Source organism: Coenobita brevimanus, chromosome 50, assembly GCF_032717465.1.
Source record: "Coenobita brevimanus isolate Jiangsu-jjx chromosome 50, ASM3271746v2, whole genome shotgun sequence".
Lineage (NCBI taxonomy): Eukaryota > Metazoa > Arthropoda > Malacostraca > Decapoda > Coenobitidae > Coenobita > Coenobita brevimanus.
Genome location: NC_137003.1, coordinates 49,335,981 through 49,357,126, shown reverse-complemented (window position 1 = coordinate 49,357,126; position 21,146 = coordinate 49,335,981). Strand labels below are relative to the sequence as shown.

General features: G+C 43.2%; 1 protein-coding gene and 1 non-coding gene across 2 annotated transcripts in view; one reads left to right on the top strand and one right to left on the bottom strand.

Moving 5' to 3' along the window:
- Nucleotides 1-21,146, top strand: part of cert (ceramide transfer protein) — a 118,492-nt gene that overhangs the window by 10,984 nt on the left and 86,362 nt on the right. The window contains exon 2 of the mRNA XM_080272198.1: nt 3,062-3,211. Coding sequence (XP_080128324.1) covers nt 3,062-3,211 — 150 coding nt within the window. The remainder of the gene's footprint in view (nt 1-3,061; nt 3,212-21,146) is intronic.
- LOC145399888 (5S ribosomal RNA) lies at nt 14,612-14,730 on the bottom strand. Its single transcript, XR_013897348.1, has one exon. It is a non-coding gene; the product is annotated as a 5S ribosomal RNA (ribosomal RNA).

The window sequence follows — 21,146 nt, the reverse complement described above, 5'->3', positions numbered from 1 at the left end:
TCAGTGGTTCCTTTGCCGGACATAAACTGAAACAGCATCTCATCAGTATTTGCTCTTTCCCTTATCATTCCTTCTAGAACTCTTTCCATTACCTTATCTGGTCCAAATGTTTTATGCTTCTGTAATTTCCTCTTTCCAGGGCGTCACCCTTGCCCTTATGCACATTTACTGTGACACTTTTTAGCCAGTCATCTGGGACAACATACTCATATATAATCAGGTTTATCAAATCATTACCTAAACCCGCTCCTTTATCTCCTGTGGCCTTCAACATTGCAGCATTCAGCCTAGGCACACCAGCCACCTTCCGCAGCTTCATGCTGCCTATTGCCTTGCTCACAATAGTAGCATCAATCAAAGGCCAAGGACAAAACAGTGGATCTGCTGACTCCAGACCTTCCCTGTTTCAGTCAAACTCCTCTTTAAGTAACTGGTTGTAATGTCCATTCCTGACATCTTTAATTGTCCACACTGTCCACCACTACCTTTCCTTCATCCTTCTCCAGAAATTGCTCACGGATGATATCCCTGTTTTCCTTCTTCATCTGATTTACCACCTTAAATACCATATTATTCCTTTCAGAACTATTTAGGTCATCCAGTAAAAGTCTCAGAGACTCAGATATTGCCCTGTATACCTCATATTTTGCCCGATGCGTGGCAGCTAAGTACTCCTCCCTGTTACCATCCTTTTTCCATTCCTGGACAAGTTTTCTTTTCTTAACTGCGGCATCTACACCCTCATCCCACCACCATGTTGCCTTATGTCTTTGAGGGCCCGTTATCCATCCATGTATGGTACTGAATCAGTAACTTTCAAGTTAATTATTCTTGAGAACTCTTTACTGTTCATGAACACATCTGTCAACAGCTCCCTGTTTAGCCACCACTTTACTGATCCCACTATAGAAAGCATCCCTTACTGCTTGGTTTTTCAACTTCTGTATTTTCCTCCTGGGTGCATAGGTGTTCTTCTTCACCACCCATTCCTTCAACACCATGTCACATATCAGTAATTTGTATTGCTGCACACACTACTTGCTCCCTATAACTTTAACATCCTTTACCAACCCCCCACCAACCCTCCTGATCAATATGCAGACTTTAAATCTACAGCTGCAGTATGAACACATTCCCATTGAATATAAAGAAAAGCTGAAACACTCTCATACCTACATTAGGAAGAAAAAAGTCAACTGGCCTAGGATAGGACCACTTACGATTGGCATCCACCTGACCGGCTCATTCCATGCCATGGCTGAATCTTTCACCAGTGCATTGTCCTAAGTGCTTTTGAATGCCCATCTTCCAAAGCCTTCATCCCATTAGACTTGCTCAAGCACCCTAAGCTCTGTGAATTTCACCAATACAGAGACTCATAGTGGTAGGTGGGGATGCTCACTATCCTCTCAATCGATGTAGTGCTGCTTTGGGTGTCTGCCCTTTCCTCTCTTCTTTCCTTCCTCTTCTGTCTTTCTTTCCTTCATTCTTTCCTCTTCCTTCTGCTTACAGGTGATTTTACACTCCCTCCTCTGTCCTTCTTTCCTTCATTTTTTCCTCTTCCTTCTGCCTATGGGTGACTGTACACTGAGTGATAAGCCTAATGGTTTCCTGTACACCAGGAAACCTTTTACTATGCTGGGTGTTAACCATATAACCTAATTTTGGCACCTGGTGGTTTAGTGGGTAATAAAAGCACTCCAATCAGAATGAGCCTGTGTAGGTTTATATTCCAGGGGTGATTGGTGTTTATTGCCCACGAAATGCCTCTCAGGGATGAGTGAGGCTGGTCACTCATCTTAAATGTCAGGATCAACTTGCCTAGCCCCAGGCTCCTACGCTCCTCATGGGACGGCATAGGATTGGATGATGGATGGATGGATGGATGAAAAGCTTCATAAATCATTCAGGCCACCACAGCTGAAAAATGTGTCCATTTCTGCTTCTCATTCTCAGATACTTAGTTGATTGATCAGCCAGTCTACTACTGTACTTGCATGGTAACCTAATACAGCTAACTCATACCCACTTAAGATCTTGGAGTGAAAATTAAACTGTTTCATAAACATATCTGTGAACCTCTCTTGATAGCTGGTGAAATTGTCACCACACTTGCGAGAAGCACAGTCTACCATTCTGATAGATTTATGCAAGCTTTCCTTGTGACAGATATTTCCCTACTTATAGAGTTTGTATCCCTGTGTGTGGAACCAAGATTTCTCATCAGACCCTAAACTTTTTTTAATTTGTGCAGTGGAGATGGACCAACAAATTCCTGAGAGTAAAGACTTGCCGTGTAACGAACATCTGAGAAAACAAAACTTCCCCATCAAGGGGCAGCTCCTGCGACGTGACCTCATTTACTCTTACAAAATATTCCATGGACATGTAGCATTCAGTCCGACTGACCTGTTTTGTTGTAGCCCCTCATGTTAGAACATGAGGCCACCTAATACAAACTGAAATACTGTACATCATCATGTTGATGAGGCATGCAAGAGGTTCTTTCTCAGAGTGGTGGGGCACTGGAACTCCCTAACAGAAAATGTTTTTGTTGTCCTCTCAGTAAACACCTTCAAGAGACTTCTTCCCTCTGCACTTCCTGACAAACTTTACAATTATGCTGAATGGTCTCTCCAAGTTACCCCCTCACCCATTTTTCTTGTCATAAACTTGATATAATATTTACACCCTCGCAATGATTGTCTTGAGACATCAACAATGCAATTATTTCTTCTTACTTAGGATGCAGTCAACTAGCCATGCCATGAAACTTTTTTACCTGTAAAACAATTTTTTGCATCTGGCTGGAGTATCTGACTTCTAATACCTGTGCTTGTGCCTGGCCCTATGTTGCATTTGCTAGACTGCAACATAGTGTTAGCTATGACCCTACCAAGTGAGTAGGGTAGACTGAGATAGGCTAGTTTTTTCTTTTTTAAGCTAAGAAATTTCTGGTGAATAAAACCATTTGGTGTTAACATGAAGAGAATACTGAAGTATGTCCACAGAGCACAAAGGAGTTAATGCCCTCCTGGTACAGGTCATAATTTTCCAACAGGGCACTGTGTCAAAATGGACCAACTACATCCATGGGTGGCAAAATCGGTACATGATACTGAAGGATGGGACAATGAGCTATTATCGCAACCACAACGAGACCGCATTTGGCTGTCGGGGATCCATCAGCGTAAAGAAAGCCCATGTCAAGGTAGGCATTCTTCTAAGTATCTTTTGTGATGCAGTACTGTACTGCTTAGTCTAAAGAAGGCCCATGTCAAGGTAGGCGTTTTTCTAAGTGTCTTTTGTGATGCAGTGCTGTACTGCTTAGTCTTGTAAGCAGTGTTTGTAGTAGGTAATTGTATTATGGGGGGGGTCACTACCTTCATCAATGGCAGCCCTCCCAGCGAGGTACGAGTAGTTCAAACCTTTTACAGCTGGGTGCTGCACCCCCTCTGATAAATATTTATGAAGCGGCCATATGCATTGGGTACGGTAATAGATACCAGAGCACTGTTCAAAGATTCAGGATGCACTAAGCTAATCTTAATATGATTTTTTTTTTTTTTTTTTTTTTTTTTTTTTTTTTTACACACAGTATGTTTCGGTAAGTTTTCTGGCACATGATTTTACTCCACCCCCCTCTCTGCCAGCCCCCCCTCACACCTATGAAAACATGTACAGTAAGACCTCACTATAACGGACTAATTGGGGCACAAGCCTTTCCGAAAAACGCGAAATTCCGATAAAAACGACATCTAGACTTCCCCCTGCTAACCCGGACTTTTTCCGATATATCAGACATCAGTCCGGATCTCATGAACAGTTTTTGAACTGTTTTAACTACCACTGTAGTACTGTACTGTGTTATAACTTCACTACATTAATCAAATGGTATAGTATATATAATAATACTGTACTGTACAGTGATAAACATGTCTTTTATTTACCTTATTGTGGCCACCCTGTTCGGGATACATGGCGTCTGGCAATGAATGAATGAATGAATGGTGAACATACCTGAAGTGGTCAGGCAGTCTGGACTGCTTCTGGCTTTATCGGACTTTTTCCAATATATAGGAATTAGTCTGGTAGCTCCTCGAGTCTGATAAAAGCGAATTCCGGTCTATTGAAGTCCGTTATATTGAGGTTTTACTGTATTCTCACCTTATTTTTGCCACCCAAGCATATATATATTGCCATGAAACCTACATCATCATATTTGCCGATGTTTGTTCTAGCCGATAAGCAAAAAAAAATAAAATAAAATAAAAATAAAAAATACAGAAGAGTACGAATAGAAGTACATTAGGCCGGTGTGAATAAAGATTTCAGAACATCAGTCTCACTTCCCAACATCATAGTTCAAATGTTTTCCATCATACAAAAAATTGTTATTAGATGTTTAGAATGAGAGTTTCATCAGCTTTTTAATAAACTTTGCGTATTTTTTTATACAATTTTTAGTTTTTGAGAAAATAGCTGAAAACTTAATTATTTCATACAGGTAACTGATTTTTTGTTGAGGGAGCTCTAGTGCAAAAGTTTTCTTGCAGAGGTTATGCTTTTATTTCATAATCTTGTGTAGAATTTCATGGGCTTTCTCATGGTATCCACAGATTTTTCATGCACCTCATAGTTTCCGAGTAAATTGCAAAAGACTACTGGGTACCCACGTCCATGCCGCACTTTCGTCATGCGTGCACAGTAACCGTTATATTCCCACCTATGTAACAACAATTTTTTTTCAAAGATGTTACATTGTTATTTCATGTACATACGTAGAATTTTATGGGCTTTATCGTTGTTCTTTCAGGAAATTGATACATCCAACATTTTTCGAGTAAATGGACGACAAAGGTAGAATACTCCTCCTAGCGCGTTACATATTTTTACCGCACGCGAGCTAAAAACACTCTACTGTATTCCCCTGCCTCTGCCAAAAAAGTATGCTCCCAAAGGCTTTTTTTTTTTTTTTTTTTTTTTGTACATACGTAGAATTTTATGCGCTTTATCATGGTTCTTTCTGGAAATTGATATATCCAGTACTTTTTGAGTAAATGGATGACAAAGGTAGAATACTCCTCCTAGCAAGCTGCATATTTTTACCGCAAGCGAGATAAAAACACTCTCTTCCCTCGCCTTTACCTAAAAAATATGCTCCCAAAGTCTTTTTTTTTTTTTTAATGCACAGATATTGATTTTTATATGCTTCCTCATGATGTTGTCAAAACATCAGTGCGACAGGTACCTGGACAAAAAAGAACAATATACCTCCTAGCGCTCTGTCAATACTTCCTGCCTTACCCACACCTACATATTTTCGCTTGCTAGGTTTTAGTTTGTTTTATTCAAAGTCTATGTGTAAAATATCATAAGGTTTTTGATAGTGCTTTCAGAAGCTCGACATGACCACTAGTCTTTTTGCTGGGTACTGATACTGAAGCTGTACTTTCTTTCATGTCATATGTGTACGAGGTGCAACCCAAAAGTTCCAGTAATTTGAACAGAGGGACCCAATCATTTGGAGTTTTGGCTTTTGCCACTAGGAGGATCTCAGCAGCACCCCTTGTGCGTCAGTGTGGCCCCGGCTGTGTCTGTGAGCAGACGTGTTGTTGAGCTATGCTTACAATTGTAATGTGGTGTGTATGTGGTTTGGCAGTTTTGCAATGGCAGACCCCACAAAACAAAGAATCTGCATCAAGTTCTGCTTCAAGATCAACAAGACAGCTGCAGAAACTCACCGGTTGCATCAGCAAGCCTTTGGTGACAATGCCATGTCCCAAAGCAGAACATTTTTCTGGTACTGTACAAGTGGTTCAAGGAAGGACGAATGTCCGTCGAAGACGATGACCTTTCTGGACTAATGGCCATGGCAACAGCACCAGAAAATGTCGGAAATGTTCATCAGGCTATCCTTGCAAATTGTAGATGAACTATCCATGATGTTTGTAATATCATTGGACTGTCATACTGGAGCGTGCAACGCATTTTGTTGGACGTGCTGGGTATGAGATCCATCACTGCAAAATTTGTGCCAAGACTGCTGAGTGACGAGCAGAATGCACTTCGCATTGCAGTTTGCAGGGAGCTCAAGAATCAGGTCAGAGATGATGCCACCTTCATCTCCAAAGTCTGGTGATGAATCATTGGTTTATGGTTATGACCTGGAGACAAAGCAGCAGTCATTGAAGTGGAAGTCTCCCAATTCGCCGAGGCCAGAAAAAAAACGTCAAGTTCGCAGCAATGTCAAGTCGATGTTAATTGTTTTCTTCGATATCCAAGGGATTGTTCGCAAGGAATTTGTCCCACCTGGTCAATCTGTCAGTGGAAAGGTTTACTGTGAAGTTCTGCAGCGTCTGAGGGAGAACATCCGCTGCAAATGTCCAAAACGGTGGAAGAACAAGGACTGGATCCTGCATCATGACAACGCCCCCGCCCACACATCATTTGTTGTCCAGCAGTTCCTGGCTTTCACTAACAAGGTAGTCATTCCCCACCCACCCTATTCACCCGACCTTTCTCCCTGCAACTTTTTCCTGTTTCCTAAGCTGAAATTACGATTGAAAGGGTGTTGATTTGACACGGTTGAGGAGATCCAGACAGAACAACAGGAGGTGCTCAAGACCGTCATGCCAGAAGCCTTCCAGGGATGCATGGACTTGTGGAAAAAACACTGGAACCACTGTACACATGCCCAAAGGAACTACTTTGAAGGTGACCGGAGAACTATACTGTACTCGATTTTTTTCCAGCTGATGATCCACTTTCATAAATATGGCACCTGCGCACTCCTGCTGCGTGATTGGATGGTTTCATTTTCATACCTGAAGTATCATATTTAAAAAAAAGCATTCGTACCTTATGCTGTATTTCAATTCTCATAAATGCTGTTTTGCATTGTCGTTGTACTATACAAGCAGACATGAAACGAGTATGTACCTGTGCTTCACCCAAATGGACAATGAATTTGAGGAAGTTGAATTTGAATTGAAATATTTATTATTGTAAAAGGTACAGAGTTGTTGCATCTCCCTATATTTTTAAAAAAATAAATGCATTTGGCTTGGTAAGTGCAAATAAAAGATATCTTAATACTTAGGCACTTGTTACAATAGACAATAGTACCATTCTAAGTAAATTAACGGTTTTGTCAGTGGTAAAGTGGTGGAAGTGAGAAGGCGAATGGAACAGTCGTTATAGAGGAGGGGGGGACACGAGAAACGGCCAGGCGGGAAAAACAAGTTGTCTCGTCTCACAAGATGTCAGACTTTATTTTGGATCACACCTACTCCGTTGCCTCGATACCTCCGCCCATATTATCCATAAGTATATACTGTATATATTTATTTATTAGAGATGCAACAACTCTGTACCTTTTACAACAATGATTCAAATTCAGCTTCCTCAAATTCATTGTCTGTTTGGGTGAAACACAGATACATACTCATTTCATGTCTGTTTGTATAGTACAATGACAATGCAAAACAGCATTTATGAAAATTGAAATATAAGGCACAATTGTTTTTTTGTAAATATGATACTTTAGGTATGAAATTGAAACCAACCAATCATGCGGAAGGAGAGCGCAGGTGCCACATTTACGAAAGTGGATCATCAGCTGAAAAAAAATTGAGTATAGGAGGTAAGGTAACTTATTTTCCTACAGTATTCAGATTACTGGAACTTTTGGGTAGCACCTCGTATAATGTAGAAACCAATGCTTATTTGTGTGAAAAATATAGAAACACAGAAATAGGTCTATATACGAATTAACAAAATACGGATAACTCACTTCCTCCAGAGGTGTTGAGCTGCTGGCAGGACCTTGAGGGGTTTGAAGATAAGGAGTTCCATAGTGTGTGTGTGTGTGTGTGTGTGTGTGTGTGTGCTTCACTAGGGAGTACCTTGATTGGCATGGTACCGTTCAAAGCAATCACCCATGCAAAGCGACACATCACGTACAGGACACGTGTGACTTGTGTCCCTCCTCATCTTTGCCAGGGCACAAAAGGCACACCTGAGCCTCCTCCAGTTTGGGATCCTCTCCTGGCGATGGCCCAGTGTGCAGTCCAACTGGACTGTGTCATTGATGATGCGATGATGCTTGGTTGGATGTCCTCCTGGCATCCCTGGTCCTGTTTTCCGGGAGGTGCAGCTGCGGCGGCAGGTTTTCCTGACGGACCAGGAACTGGTGGTGATGGTGGTGTTGGCATTTGTGCTGGTCCTGCTGCAGGTTATGGTGGTATTGGCACCTGTGCTGGTCCTGCTGCAGGTGATGGTGGTGTTGGCACCTGCACTGGTGCTGCTGCACATGCCGGAAGTGCCAGCAGAGTGCCAGCTCAAGGTGCTGCTGGCCATCGGGTTGGAAGGTCTTGGGCATGGTGGATGACGTACCCTGACACGGGCCAATCCTTCTCATTGAACTGGAGGAGCTTGAGGATGATCTTCTCCAGGAATTCCAGGAAAGTCAAAGTTCCTCACGAGCACTTCTTGTATAAGGCGAACGCATTGAAGATGGCCATCTGGATGAATTAGAAGGCGATCTTGGTCCACTTCACAATCTACCTTTGGATGGGGTAATACTAGACCATTTGGTCTAAATGATCCACCCCACCTATGTGCTGCTTGTAGTCCCCCACCATGACAGGCTTGTCCACAACCTTCTGGACGTAGGTTGTCCTCCCATCAGGAGCCCTGACCTTCCCTCGAACCTGCTTTGGTACGGTGTCTGTGTTGTGGAAAGTGGAGACCATGTTGACGATGCGCTTGTCCTTCCACAGCATCACCATCACAATGTCCTTGTGCCTTGCTGCCATGCTCCCCTCTGGCAGGCTCTTAGCCTTGGTGATGGCCTGCATTTGCTTTGGTGCTCTGCTTGCCAGGGGTAGGGTTCCACACATATAGGTTGCTGCACTGAAGAGGCGTTCACACAGGGATACAGATATATAATAGTTGTCCATGAAAACTTTGTATTCCTGGTCCTTCAGCGGTTCTACGAGGGCACAGATGGTGTTCTCGAGTCTTCTTCTGCCCCGCGTACACCTTGAAGTTCCAGATGTAGCCGAGGAAGACTTAGCCAGGATGTACAGTTTGATGGCGTATTTCGAGGGCTTCATGGGGTTGTGCACCCTGAAGCTGAGGCGCCCCTTCCACCTCAGCGAGCCCTTGTCGAGGCCGAGTTTCTCCTCGGGTAGTTAGGTGTCTTGGAACCGCTGAAGGAGGTATTCCATAACCGTGTGAACTCTGATGAGCTGATATTGATTGTCCTGGGGTGTGGCAAGGGAGTTGAAGGCATGGAAGTGTTTCAGGATCACCCTGAAATGTCTCCCACTCATCACTCGCCGAAATTGTGGATAATCATGGAGCACGGAACTTCTCCAATAGTACCCGATGGTCGGCATGTCCACGATCCCCGTGAAAAAGTAGAGCCCCAGGAACTTGGCCATCTCCTTTTCATTACAGATGAACATGCATCCAACTCATTCCCCAGGAATGCTGCGCACTTGTTGGTCTCGCAGGTGAGATATGACAACTCCCGGGTGAAGAACAGTTGGAAGGACTATAAGGGCGTTGTTGGTGGATCCACCTTCATTCCTGGGGATCCTATGAAAGGCCCATTATGTGGTGTGAATGGACCACTGTTCCACCCTGGATCCTCTGCGACAGCGCCTCCCACAGTGGTGCTAGTGGGTTGGCCTACTGACACCCTTTGGCCTGCTCTACCACCCCTTGGCCACCCCCCATAGCCAGGCCACAGACCCCGGTGACCTTGTCGTGGTGGTGAAAGCTCTGATGAGGAAGATGACAAGGCTGATGGTTGTTGCTGCCACACATCAGGGGGAATGAAAGCAGCCAGTGATGGCGTCTTGTTGACCGGGCAGGTGACAACAATACATTCTCATCTTACATCAGCTGTGCTGCGGATACTGCGGTAGGTGCAGGTGCCAGTGTTGTGTAACTTGGCCCAGCAACCAGTGGCATTGGCTTGGCCAAGGGGGAAGTAGAGCCTGGAGGCGAAGAAACCAGGACAGCTGCTGGAGCGAGAGATCCTAATGGTGGCGATGGCTGGGCCATGGGTTCCACTGCCGGTGGTGGTGTATGCTTCTGTGGTGGTAGTCGTCGGGGCCAAATCTCCTGACAGGAACGATGGGGACGTCATCCCAGTCCTCCTCGCCACTTGACTTGTTGCTCGGCACCTCCTCCTCCTCGCTCTCGGTCTCCTCTTTGAAGAGCACTTTCTGCCACTCCTCAGACAACAACCTTTTCCTTTCCATCATGCCAATCAGTACAAAAGTTCACAGTCTGAGCTAGGATTATTTGCTGAAAAAAAAAAGAGATATTGTTCACTGTCATGCAGCACCTTCTATCGAGAGTAACACTACCCAAATGATGTGATGTACTTCCATACGACCACTTGCTGCACAATTTATGTACATTTCACATAAACCATAAGTAATCTATCACTGTTGGAGAACGTCCATGGTTGTGTGCCATATTTTTGTTGTCTGGCCTCCTTCCGCTACGGTTCCCCTAACACATGCAATGCACCCTAAATATTTGTTCACGAACACTCGTGGCACAATTTACCTACTTTTCACCTAAACCGTAAGTAATCTATCAGTGTCTGAGCACGGTACAGTACCTGTTCACTGACGTCTGTGGTTGCGTTGTGTATTTTTGTTGTCTGGCCTCCTTTTGCTATGGTTCCGCTAACACATGCAATGCACCCAAAATATTTCTTCATGAACACTTGCGGCATATTTTACGTACATTTCACATTAAAGCATGTGCATGTATACATCACTATCACAATGATTCCATCCCTACCTCCACAATTACTCCGTTCCTGACTGCTGCGTACCATGTGACGCATGTTCCCTTTGAGAGTATGCTGCACCTTTGTATGGCACACACCACACTTCTGCACGAACACTTGCTGCATATTGTATGTATATTTCACATTAAATCATACGCAACTGTATCACTGTCACAATGATTCCATCCCAAACTCCTCTATTATTCCCTTCCTGACTACGATGTACACGTGATACCTGCTCCATTCTCGACTATGACTATGGCATTTGAGCCTGCTAGTTCAATTATTTTGCTAAGCCAGGCACTATATCTTTCACACAATATAGGCATTGGCTTCACTGTATATGTAAAATACTCACAGCATTTGGGGCAGGGTGAAGCAGAGTGGCGACCCCTGCTACAGAGAACACGACTCCTGCCCCCAGGCCTATCGGCTGATAACGAGCCCCAATGCTATACGAACAATATATTGATGTTCCATAGACACAGTCACTTCACAGAGTACTCATAAACACCATACAATCACAATCTATCACTCATGGCTTCTGCCTCGAGCGGGAGGGGGAAAATAGAGGAGTTAAAGGGACGATGCACGTGGCACTACCCGTGAGTTTGACTGGTCGTGAGGTACTGAGGATTATCACTGCTCATTGTCCCATAGAAGGTGCAACAGTGTTGCCAAGCACTTACTTTAGATTCGAGACTGGCCTGCTAGAATGCACCAAAATTTGATGCAGTTCAGCCCAAAACTTAATTTTTGGCGAATTTTTTTCTGCTTTTTCTCACGATTCGCGTCATTGTGTGTTTACCAGGAAACACCCTTGGAACGCAAATCGCGTCATCGTGCCTTAAAGGGCTGATAGATATGTTTGGATGTTTGGTGTCTCATATTCATAGTCTCCTTCAGTCCCCAGCTCTAAGGAAGTATACTTCAAAATTTTCATGCAAATGAGATGATAAAACTTGATAATAAAGTAGGAAGTTTTCAGGTGTCTCCTTTGCATATATGTACTGTATAGTAATCGCACAGTGGAGTGAAGCTAGGATGCATAAAAAACATCATAAGTTTAGGGACAATATTACAAATTTAGTGACTGCCAATGTAATGAATGTCATTACTGGTAGTAGGTCACAAGTAAACTGCTCTGTCTTCTAATTTTGAAGAAACAAGTTATGTTTTTATTCGCGTTCTGAATAATCACATACCGATATATAAATACTGCAAGTATACCCCTGGTAACCATAATGATCACTTTTTTTTTTTTTAATGACCCACAATGTGTCCCTCATATTCAATTTCCATGGGTCATTATATTATTCCTCTGAATAATGATTCAGAGGAGAGATTGAGACAGTTGGCAGAGGAGTTTGGAAGGGTGTGTGAAAGGAGGAAATTGAGAGTAAATGAGAATAAGAGTAAAGAGATGAAGTGTATGAGGTTGGTGGATGGTAGGAGGATGAATATAGTTATGAATGGTGAGTTGCTTGAGGAGATAGAGTGTTTTAAGTATTTAGGGTCACATGTTGCTGTGGATGGAAGAATAGATCCAGAAATGAAGTTCAGAATGAATGACGTATGAAAGATGCTGAGAGGAATGAAAAAAGTGTTTAGATGTCGTTTGCTTACAATGGATGTAAAGAGAAGGCTGTATGAGGGTGTTGTGGTACCAACTACGTTGTGTGGGGCTGAAACGTGGAATATGGGTGTAGCAGAGAGGGAAAGTTTGAATGTAATGAAGATGAAGTGTCTGAGGAGTATGTGTAGAGTGACGCGTATGGATTGAGTGAGAAATGATGAAGTGCCAAGGAGAACTGGAATTGTGCGGGAGATGGCTGATCAAGTGGAGTACAGGGCGTTGTGATGGTTTGGGATACGGAGAGAATGGATGATGAGCGATTGGTGAAAAGGATTGGATGTGAGAGGTGTATGGCTGAGAGGAAGACCATGAATAGGATGGATGGACAGTGTGAAGAGAGCATTGGATGTGAGAGGGATGTGTGTTGAGCAAGCAAGAGTGGCTGTGGGTGATAGAAATGATTGGAGAGAAATTGTGAATGAATAAATGATGATGCAGCCCTGAGGGGATATTCTCTCACGTTGGGTCTGATCAGCTGATTAGGTCAGGTGTGGGTAAGGGGATGGGTCCATTATGATGTGGCAGGGGTAAATCAGCTCTGCTGTCGGGCCCTGCTGTGGATGTCGCTGATTGCACTGCGCAGTTGACCCTCGTGCAGTGTGGTGCAGTGAGGATCTGTCCCTTTTCCCCTTGGGGCTAAGATGTGAAGGAATGTGTGCGTGTGGATGAATAAATTGGGAGTGTGTCGTCCTGTCTCGGCTACCTCCATTTTATTGGGGGAAACAGCCTTGGTATATAGATAGATTATATTTTTTGAAGGGGTCAGATTCCCCAGCATCTAGAACACTGATTGTAAATCAAAAAGATGTGAGATGTGACTTGGCCAAACTTTACTAGTGTCTGCCATTTAGGACTTCATTTTTTTTTTTTTTTTTTTTTTTTTTTTTTTTTTTTCCTCCAAGTTTTGTTTTTCATCATGATGCATTGATAATTTTATTTCCCACAAATGTTTTTTCAGCACTTTTCACTGTTCTTTTTTGGGTGATAGGATTTATCTTAGTGTTAGGTGGGGGCACTCGCCATCCACTCACCAAATGTAGTGCTGCTCTCAGTGACTGCCCTTTCCTCTCCTCCGTCCCTCTTTCCCTCCCTCCTCTTCAGTCTTTCTTTCCTTCATTCTTTCCTCTTCCTTCTGCCTACGGCTGACTTAACACTCTCTTTTCTGGCTTTCTTTCCTTCATTCTTTCCTCTTCCTTCTGTGTACGGACGACTCTACACTGAGTAACAAGCCAAATGGTTTCCTGTACACCAGGAAACGATTTACTATGCTAGGTGGTAACCATATAACCAAATTATGGCACCTGGTGGTTTAGTGGGTAATTAAGGTGCTCCAGTTGGAGTGAGCCAGTGGAGGTTTATATCCAAGGGGTGGTTGGGGTTTATTGCTCACGTAATGCCACTCAGGGATGAGTGAGGCTGGTCACTCTCATCTTAAATGTCAGGACCCGGGCTCCTACGTTCCTCATGGGGCTACATAGGGTTGGATGATGGATGGATGCATGGATATTAACAACGTGAAAACAGGTCTTTGCTTCTACAGTAAGTTAATGTAATATGGGGTTAAAGACACTTAGAAGGAGAAACTCATACAGTAGCTCTTGATATTTCTAAAGCTTTCGATAGAGTATGGCACCGTTCCTTGCTGTCCAAACTCCCTTGCTATGAACTAACGTCTTTTGTTCCTTGGATCTCCTCATGTCTTAGTGACAGGAAAATAAAAGTAGATGATGTATATTCCAATTTCCACTCAGTTAACTTCGGCGTGCCACAGGGATCAGTTCTAGCCCCAACCCTGTTCCTGGTTCATATTAGTGATCTCTTATCTGTCACCCACAATCCCATCCACTCATATGCAGATGCCTTTACACTACATAGTTCATTCACACTCAGACACCCATTTACAAAGTCTAATATCTGTGCCTCTCAACTCAGTACAGCCATCTCCATAAATCAAGACCTATCTACAATCAGTGAATGAGGACAAAACAACCTTGTTTCATTCAATGCTAATAAAACTAAATATATATAGTTTACTCATTCATTCATTCATTCATTGCCAGACACCATGTATCCCAAACGGGGTGGCCAAGGGCTTAGAGTTAATTGTTTTACAGGGAGGGGCACTAATCCTCCACCAACCCCACTTGACGTAGGGATGCCAACAGCATCTGGTGTTCCCAGGCGGTCACCCATCCAAGTACTAACCAGACCCAACGTTGCTTAACTTCGCTGATCGAACGGGAAGCGGTGTACTCAACGTGGTATGGCCATTGGCTATATAGTTTACTAATAGACAGATATTGCCAGATTCATATATTACCTTCAGTACTACTGATATTCCCATCTCCAAAAATATTGAAATTCTCGGCGTCTCACTTAACAATGCCCTCAGCTGGACCTCTCATGTTAGATCACTTGCTAAAACCGCCTTAAAGAAACTTGGATTAATGTACATAGTCTGTAACTTCTTCACTGACGAGCAGTTAGCTATAATTTATAAGAGTCATGTGTGCTCTTAGTTTGAATATTGCTCACCCTTGTGGAATGGATGTGGAGAGTTGCAGTAAAACAACTAGACAAAATTTAGAACAAGGCTGTTAGAATTGCAGTTTTAACAACCCTGCCATTACAAATAAACTACCTCCCCTACAGGTAAGAAGGAATGTTGCCTCCCTTGCATTATTTTACAGATATTTTTATGGCGAATGCTCAGATGAAGTTGCATCCATGGTGCTGCCTCTCCATGCCTTCCCTCGTGCTACACGGGCATCTGGTAGCGCTCATGACTGGAGTGTCACTCAGCCATATTGCAGAACTTCTGCCTATCAGAATTCTTTCATTCCTCGAACTGCATCTCTTTGGAACTCTCTTCCCCAGAGGTGTTTCCCTCCAAACTTCACCCTACAGCTGTTCAAGTCTAACTGTTACAGATATTTTATGAACAGAGGACACCAGTAATCTGGTGTATGGATTATTATTGTTATTTTTTTTTATTCATTTGTTTTTCCTTCCTCTGTTCTGTTATTTAAAAAAAAAAAAAAAAAAAAATCTTAGGTTGAAGAAGTTTATCTAAAATTATTCATTTTTGTAGTTTAATAGTGCACCCTGGAGTAAAATAGAGAAGTTGAAAAACCCAGCAGTAAGGGATGCCTTTTATAGTGAGATAAGTAGAGTGGTGGCTGAACAGGGAGCTGTTGACAGCAGTGTTAATGAGCTGTACAGAGCTCTAAAGAACAATTTTTTGAGAGTTACCGATTCAGTGTTTGGGTGGACAATGACCCCTCCAAGACATAGGGTAACATAGTGGTGGGATGAAGATGTGGAAGCGGCAGTCAGAGTTTTTTTTTTCTCTCTCTCTCTCTCTCTCCAGGGATGGAAAGAGGGTGGTAACAGAGGAATACTGTACTTGCTTGCCAAGTGTAGGGCTAGAAAAGAGGTACTGTACAGGTATAAAGGGCAAAGCCTGAGTCTCAGAGACTTTGACTGGATAACCTAAATAGTGCTAGATGAAGATTATGATATTTAAGGTGGCAAATCAGGTTAAGAAGGAAAACAAGGATATCATAGGTGAGCAGTGTGTGAAGAAGGATGAAGGAAAGGTAGTAGTGGACAGTGAGGATATAAAAGATGCCCTGAGAGAACATTATAATTGGCTACTGAGTCAGGAGTTTATCTTGAACATGGAAGGTTTGGAGTCAGTGGATTCATTGTTTGGCCCTTCACCTTTGATTGATGCTGCTACTTTAAGCAGGGCAGTAGGCAGGATGCAGTTGGGGAAGGAAGTGGATTTATATGGGTTGACTGCTGAAATGCTGAAGGCCTCAATAGATATAGGAGAGTTTATATACTAATTTGATAAATTTGATCATATATGAATGTGTTGTCCTAGATGACTGGCTGAAGATTGTGATTGTAAATATATATAAGGGCAAGGGTGATACCCTGGAAAGAGGAAATCTATTTGTCTATCTATTGCCAGACGCCTTAATCCCGTAAGTGGTGGTCGCCACAAACAAATCGCCCCCATGTTGCCCTGTCCCTTGCCATGTCATTGCCCTGCTCCCAGCTCACACCCCCCTTTCTCATATACCTCTCCACTCCATCCCTCCACCTCATCCTTGGCATCCCCCTCCCTCTCCCTCCCTCCACCTCAATCACATACTCTCTCCTCATCAGTCTCTCATTCTCCATCCTCTCCACATGGCCAAACCACCTCAGTGTGTTTCTCTTAATGCTTCCCATCACATCCACATCCACACCACAGTGCTCCTTCACTTCCTCTTTTGTCAGTCTGTCTCTCCATATGACTCCACATGCTCCTCTCAGATAACTCATTTTCACTGCTCTCATTCCTGACTTGTGTCCGTCAAACAAGTTCCAAGCTTCACATCCGTGTGTTAGAGTTGGTATCACAATACTGTCATACAGTAACTTTTTCACTTCCATGCACACTTCCCTGTTTCTGATCACTGCTTTCAAGGAACCAGCAGCCTTTCTTCCTTATTGTACCCTTTCAAGCACTTCACCCTCTAAACTTCCATCCTTACTCATCACATTACCCAAGTACTTAAACGCTCCCATATTTTCCATTTCCTCCGCATCCAACCTCACTGTACATTCACTGACATCATTTCTCTCGAAGACCATAACTTTACTCTTCCCTACATTCTCCTTTAGATTCTGTTTCGTACACACTCTCCCACACTCATCCACCAGGCCTTGCAGCCCACCTTCATCTTCACTTAACACAGTATCATCTGCAAACAACAGTACAGGGAGTTTCCAAACACTGCACTCTCTCATTAGGGCCACTCCAATATCCACTGCCCTACCTTTCTCTCATTTATAACCCCATCCATATACAGATGGAACAACCATGGAGACATGACACATCCCTGTTGCAATCCAACCTTCAAATAGAAAAATTCACTCAGTTCACTATCCACACACAGTGCATCTGTAGCACCATCATACATACTCATCATGGCATTCAACAACTTCCCATTTACTCGATATATTCTTAATACCTTCCACAATCCTTATCCATCCCTTTTGTCATTTGCTTTCTCCAAATCCATGAAGCCGGCATACATCTTCTTTCCCTTCTTTAGACACTTTTCCACCAAAGACCTAAGAATGATTATCTGATCTACACAATCCCTTCCTAAAACCTCCCTGTTCTTCTCCAACCACTTCCTCTGTTATATCCCTAACTCTGTTAGTAAGTATCCTGTTACACTAAGAAGACAAATGCCCGTATGATTACCACACACTTCTTTTTTCTCTTTTTCTTTGTACAGGGGAATAATTATACCTGACTTCCAATCATCCAGGACTCTACCTTCCTCCCAGGCCAATCTGCACATCATCCACATCCATCCTACTACTATCTCTACCCCATTCTTCAGCATTTGACCACACACTCCATCAATTCCTGGGGCTTTCCCCAATTTAACTTTCTTCATTGCTTCCACAACTTCCATGCTACTGATTTCTTCCTTTCTTCTCACATCGCTTCATCTCCCAGCCATTCCCCAGCCACTTATACTCACATTACTTTCATTCTTTATGTTCAACAGTTCCTTAAAGTGTTCTCTCCATCTGCTCACTTTTTCTCGCATCTCCTCTAGTAATCTACCATTTTTATCTTTCATTCCTTGACTAACTTCATTGACACCCTAACTCTCTTTACCTCTTTCCAGAACATTTTCTTATGTTCCCACCATTTTACACTCAAATTTCTTCCAAATTCCTCATCCACTGTCGTCTTGCTCTGTGTTACTAATCTTTTCCCCTCTGACTGCCTCTGCACAGATAACTCTCTCTTCCATCTCTCAACTTCTTCCACACCCCTCTTTCTCATCCACTCACTATATGCTTTCTTCTTTTGTGCCACAGCCTGTCTCACCTCTTCATTCCACCATGCTGTTCCTTGCACTCCCTTTCGTCTTCTCTTCATCCCACACACCACCTCACCTGCTGCACAGATTTCTTCTGTGAATATCTTGCACACACCTTCCTTGTCCCCCACCTGCTCCAATCGATGTTTACCCAATCGCTCCTTCACTTCTCTCTCATATTCTGCCTTATTTCCATCCTTTTGTTACCTTTCCGCCCTCCATGTATGAACTACTTCCTCCTGTCCTTTCCCTCTTCTACTCCTCCATATCATTTGAACCTTGATTCTCACCACCACCATGTGGTGGTCAGAAAGTCCACTCCCCCATCCTCTATTTGCTCTTGCATCCATTACACACCTTCTCATCCTTTCATCCACACACACATAATCAGTCTTTTCCTTCCATTCATTCAGTTCACCATCCACCCTTCTCATCACCCACCACGTATACCTTAGGATCATTTTGTGTCTGAATAGGGTATTGGCTATCACCAACTCCCTCCCAGCACAAATGTTCACTAGAGCACTGACATTCTTATCCACCTCTGCAAACACACCCCACTCACCAACTACATCCACCTTCACATTCCCTACTTTTCCATTCATATCTCCAATCAAAAACACACTAACATTCCTTTCAGACTTTTCCATGCACGCTTCCACATTTGTCCAGAACTCTTCTTTGACTCTGCTTGCACGATCTTGCATTGGCGCATACACACACACAATTTCCAACATTTGTAGTCCAACTTTCAGTCATACCCACACAATCCTTGAGCCAACTGATCCATGGATCAGAAGAGGAGATCATAGAGGCATAAAACTTTTGCACTGGTAGGTGGTGGTGGCCATCATCCACTCACTTGATGTAGTGCTGCCTACTTCCTCCTTCACCTTTATCATTCTTTTGCTGTATCTGCCCTCCCCTCATCCAATTTCTTCCATCTTTCCTGTCACTTTTTGTAACTCTTCTTGCATTTTTAGGTGGCTTTACATTGAATGACAAACTTTATTGTTTCTTGTAAGACAGGAAACCATGTACAGTGCTGGGTGGTAACCATGTAACACACTCAAACACGTTCCCTGCGTCTCAGCAAGTGGGTTGGCAGAGGGTTAGTTCCCCTCCATATAAAACAACTACAGCACCAGTAGCTCAAAGACAAACGACCACCCCTTGTGGGATTATGGCGTCCAGCTATAGATAGATAGATAAAACTTTTGGTCCAGACAATGAAGGTAATGGAGAGAGTTGTAGGAATTATGATAAGGGAAAGAGCGAATATTGATGGGATTCAGTTTGGGTTTATGCCAGGCAAAAGGGACAACTAATACCGTAATCATTGTCTGACAGCTTCAGGAAAAATATGTTGGAAAGAAAGGGAGCTGTACTTTGTTTTTGTTGGTTTGGAGAATACCTTGTCCCTTGGGAGGTAATGAATTGGGCAGCAAGGAAGCTTTTAATTGAGGTGTGGCAGGTTAGAGTGGTTATGGCAATGTATGTGGGTGCTTGCACCCAGGTGAGAGTGAATGTTGATTTGAGTGATAAGTTTTCTGTGAAGGTTGGCATGCATCAGGGGTCAGTCTTGTACCTCATATTGTTTTTTTCATGGTGCTTAACCCTTGAATAGCTACCAGCGTCAACCAACAACCTCCAGTGCCAGTGGCGTCGAATTATTGCGATCTCTAAAAAACTGCAAACAATTATGGGAAGGGAACAAAGGTCACTGGTATGTTTACACAGCCCTACTTTACCATCCCAAGCACTCAGATGATCAGTTCATATTGGATGTTATCACCTGTATGTTTACATGTTAATGGCACATGCACATTATTTTTATGAATTTTTCTGCAAGTCATAGCAAATAACAGGATGGGTTTAAGAAACTCATTGCCAGGTGCACCAGACAATTCTCTTTATGTGTAAGAAAAAAAATAGATTGTTGAAATTTGAAAAAATGGTCCTGGGGCCGGCCAGGGGTGCACACAAATGTATTACCTCACAGCTATTGGTGGGTTAAAGGTTTCTCATGTGACTTCAGAAATACACTCCCATGGAAAATGTGGGCTTATGACTTGGTGTTGATTGCAGAGAATGAAAGTAAGGCAGAGGAAAGATTTAGGAAATGGAGAGACTGAATGGGGTACATGGGTTTGAGAGTACATACAGCTAAAACAAAAGTGATATCTAGGGCTGGTGGTGGTATTGTCAGAGCAGAGGGAGCCTGGCTGTGTGCAGAGTGCCACAAGGGTGTGGGAAGTAACTCCATCTTATGCAGTGTTTGTGATAAGTGGGTACATAAGAGATATAATGGTATTAGAGGTAGCCTGCAAAATAATGCTGATTTCGTGCCTGAGGTGTGTTGGAGAGAGCATGTGCTGTAGAGATGGTCAGGTGTGAAAGAATTAATTTTACTGGATAGTCTCTTGAGTGTGTGGAGGAGTTTTGTTATTTGGGGGACATGCTATGTGCTGGAGGTGGGGCTCGAGCTAGCTCTGTGGCTAGAGTAAGAAGTGGTTGGAGGAAGTTCTGGGAGCTGTTTCTTCTCCTAGCATTGAGAGGGCTCTCCCTTCATACTAAGGGATCTTTGTATGCCGCATGTTAGGAGTGTAATGCTGTATGGTAGTGAAACCTGGGAAGTAAAGGAAGAGGATATTCATAGGCCCAAACATACAAAAATGACATTGATTAGATGGATGTGCGGAGTGTCCTTGATGGCGAAGTCTGGGGTGACTAGGATCGTGATTGAAGATTTCAGAGGAAGGATGGGACTTGAATATATTGGTGCTGTGTT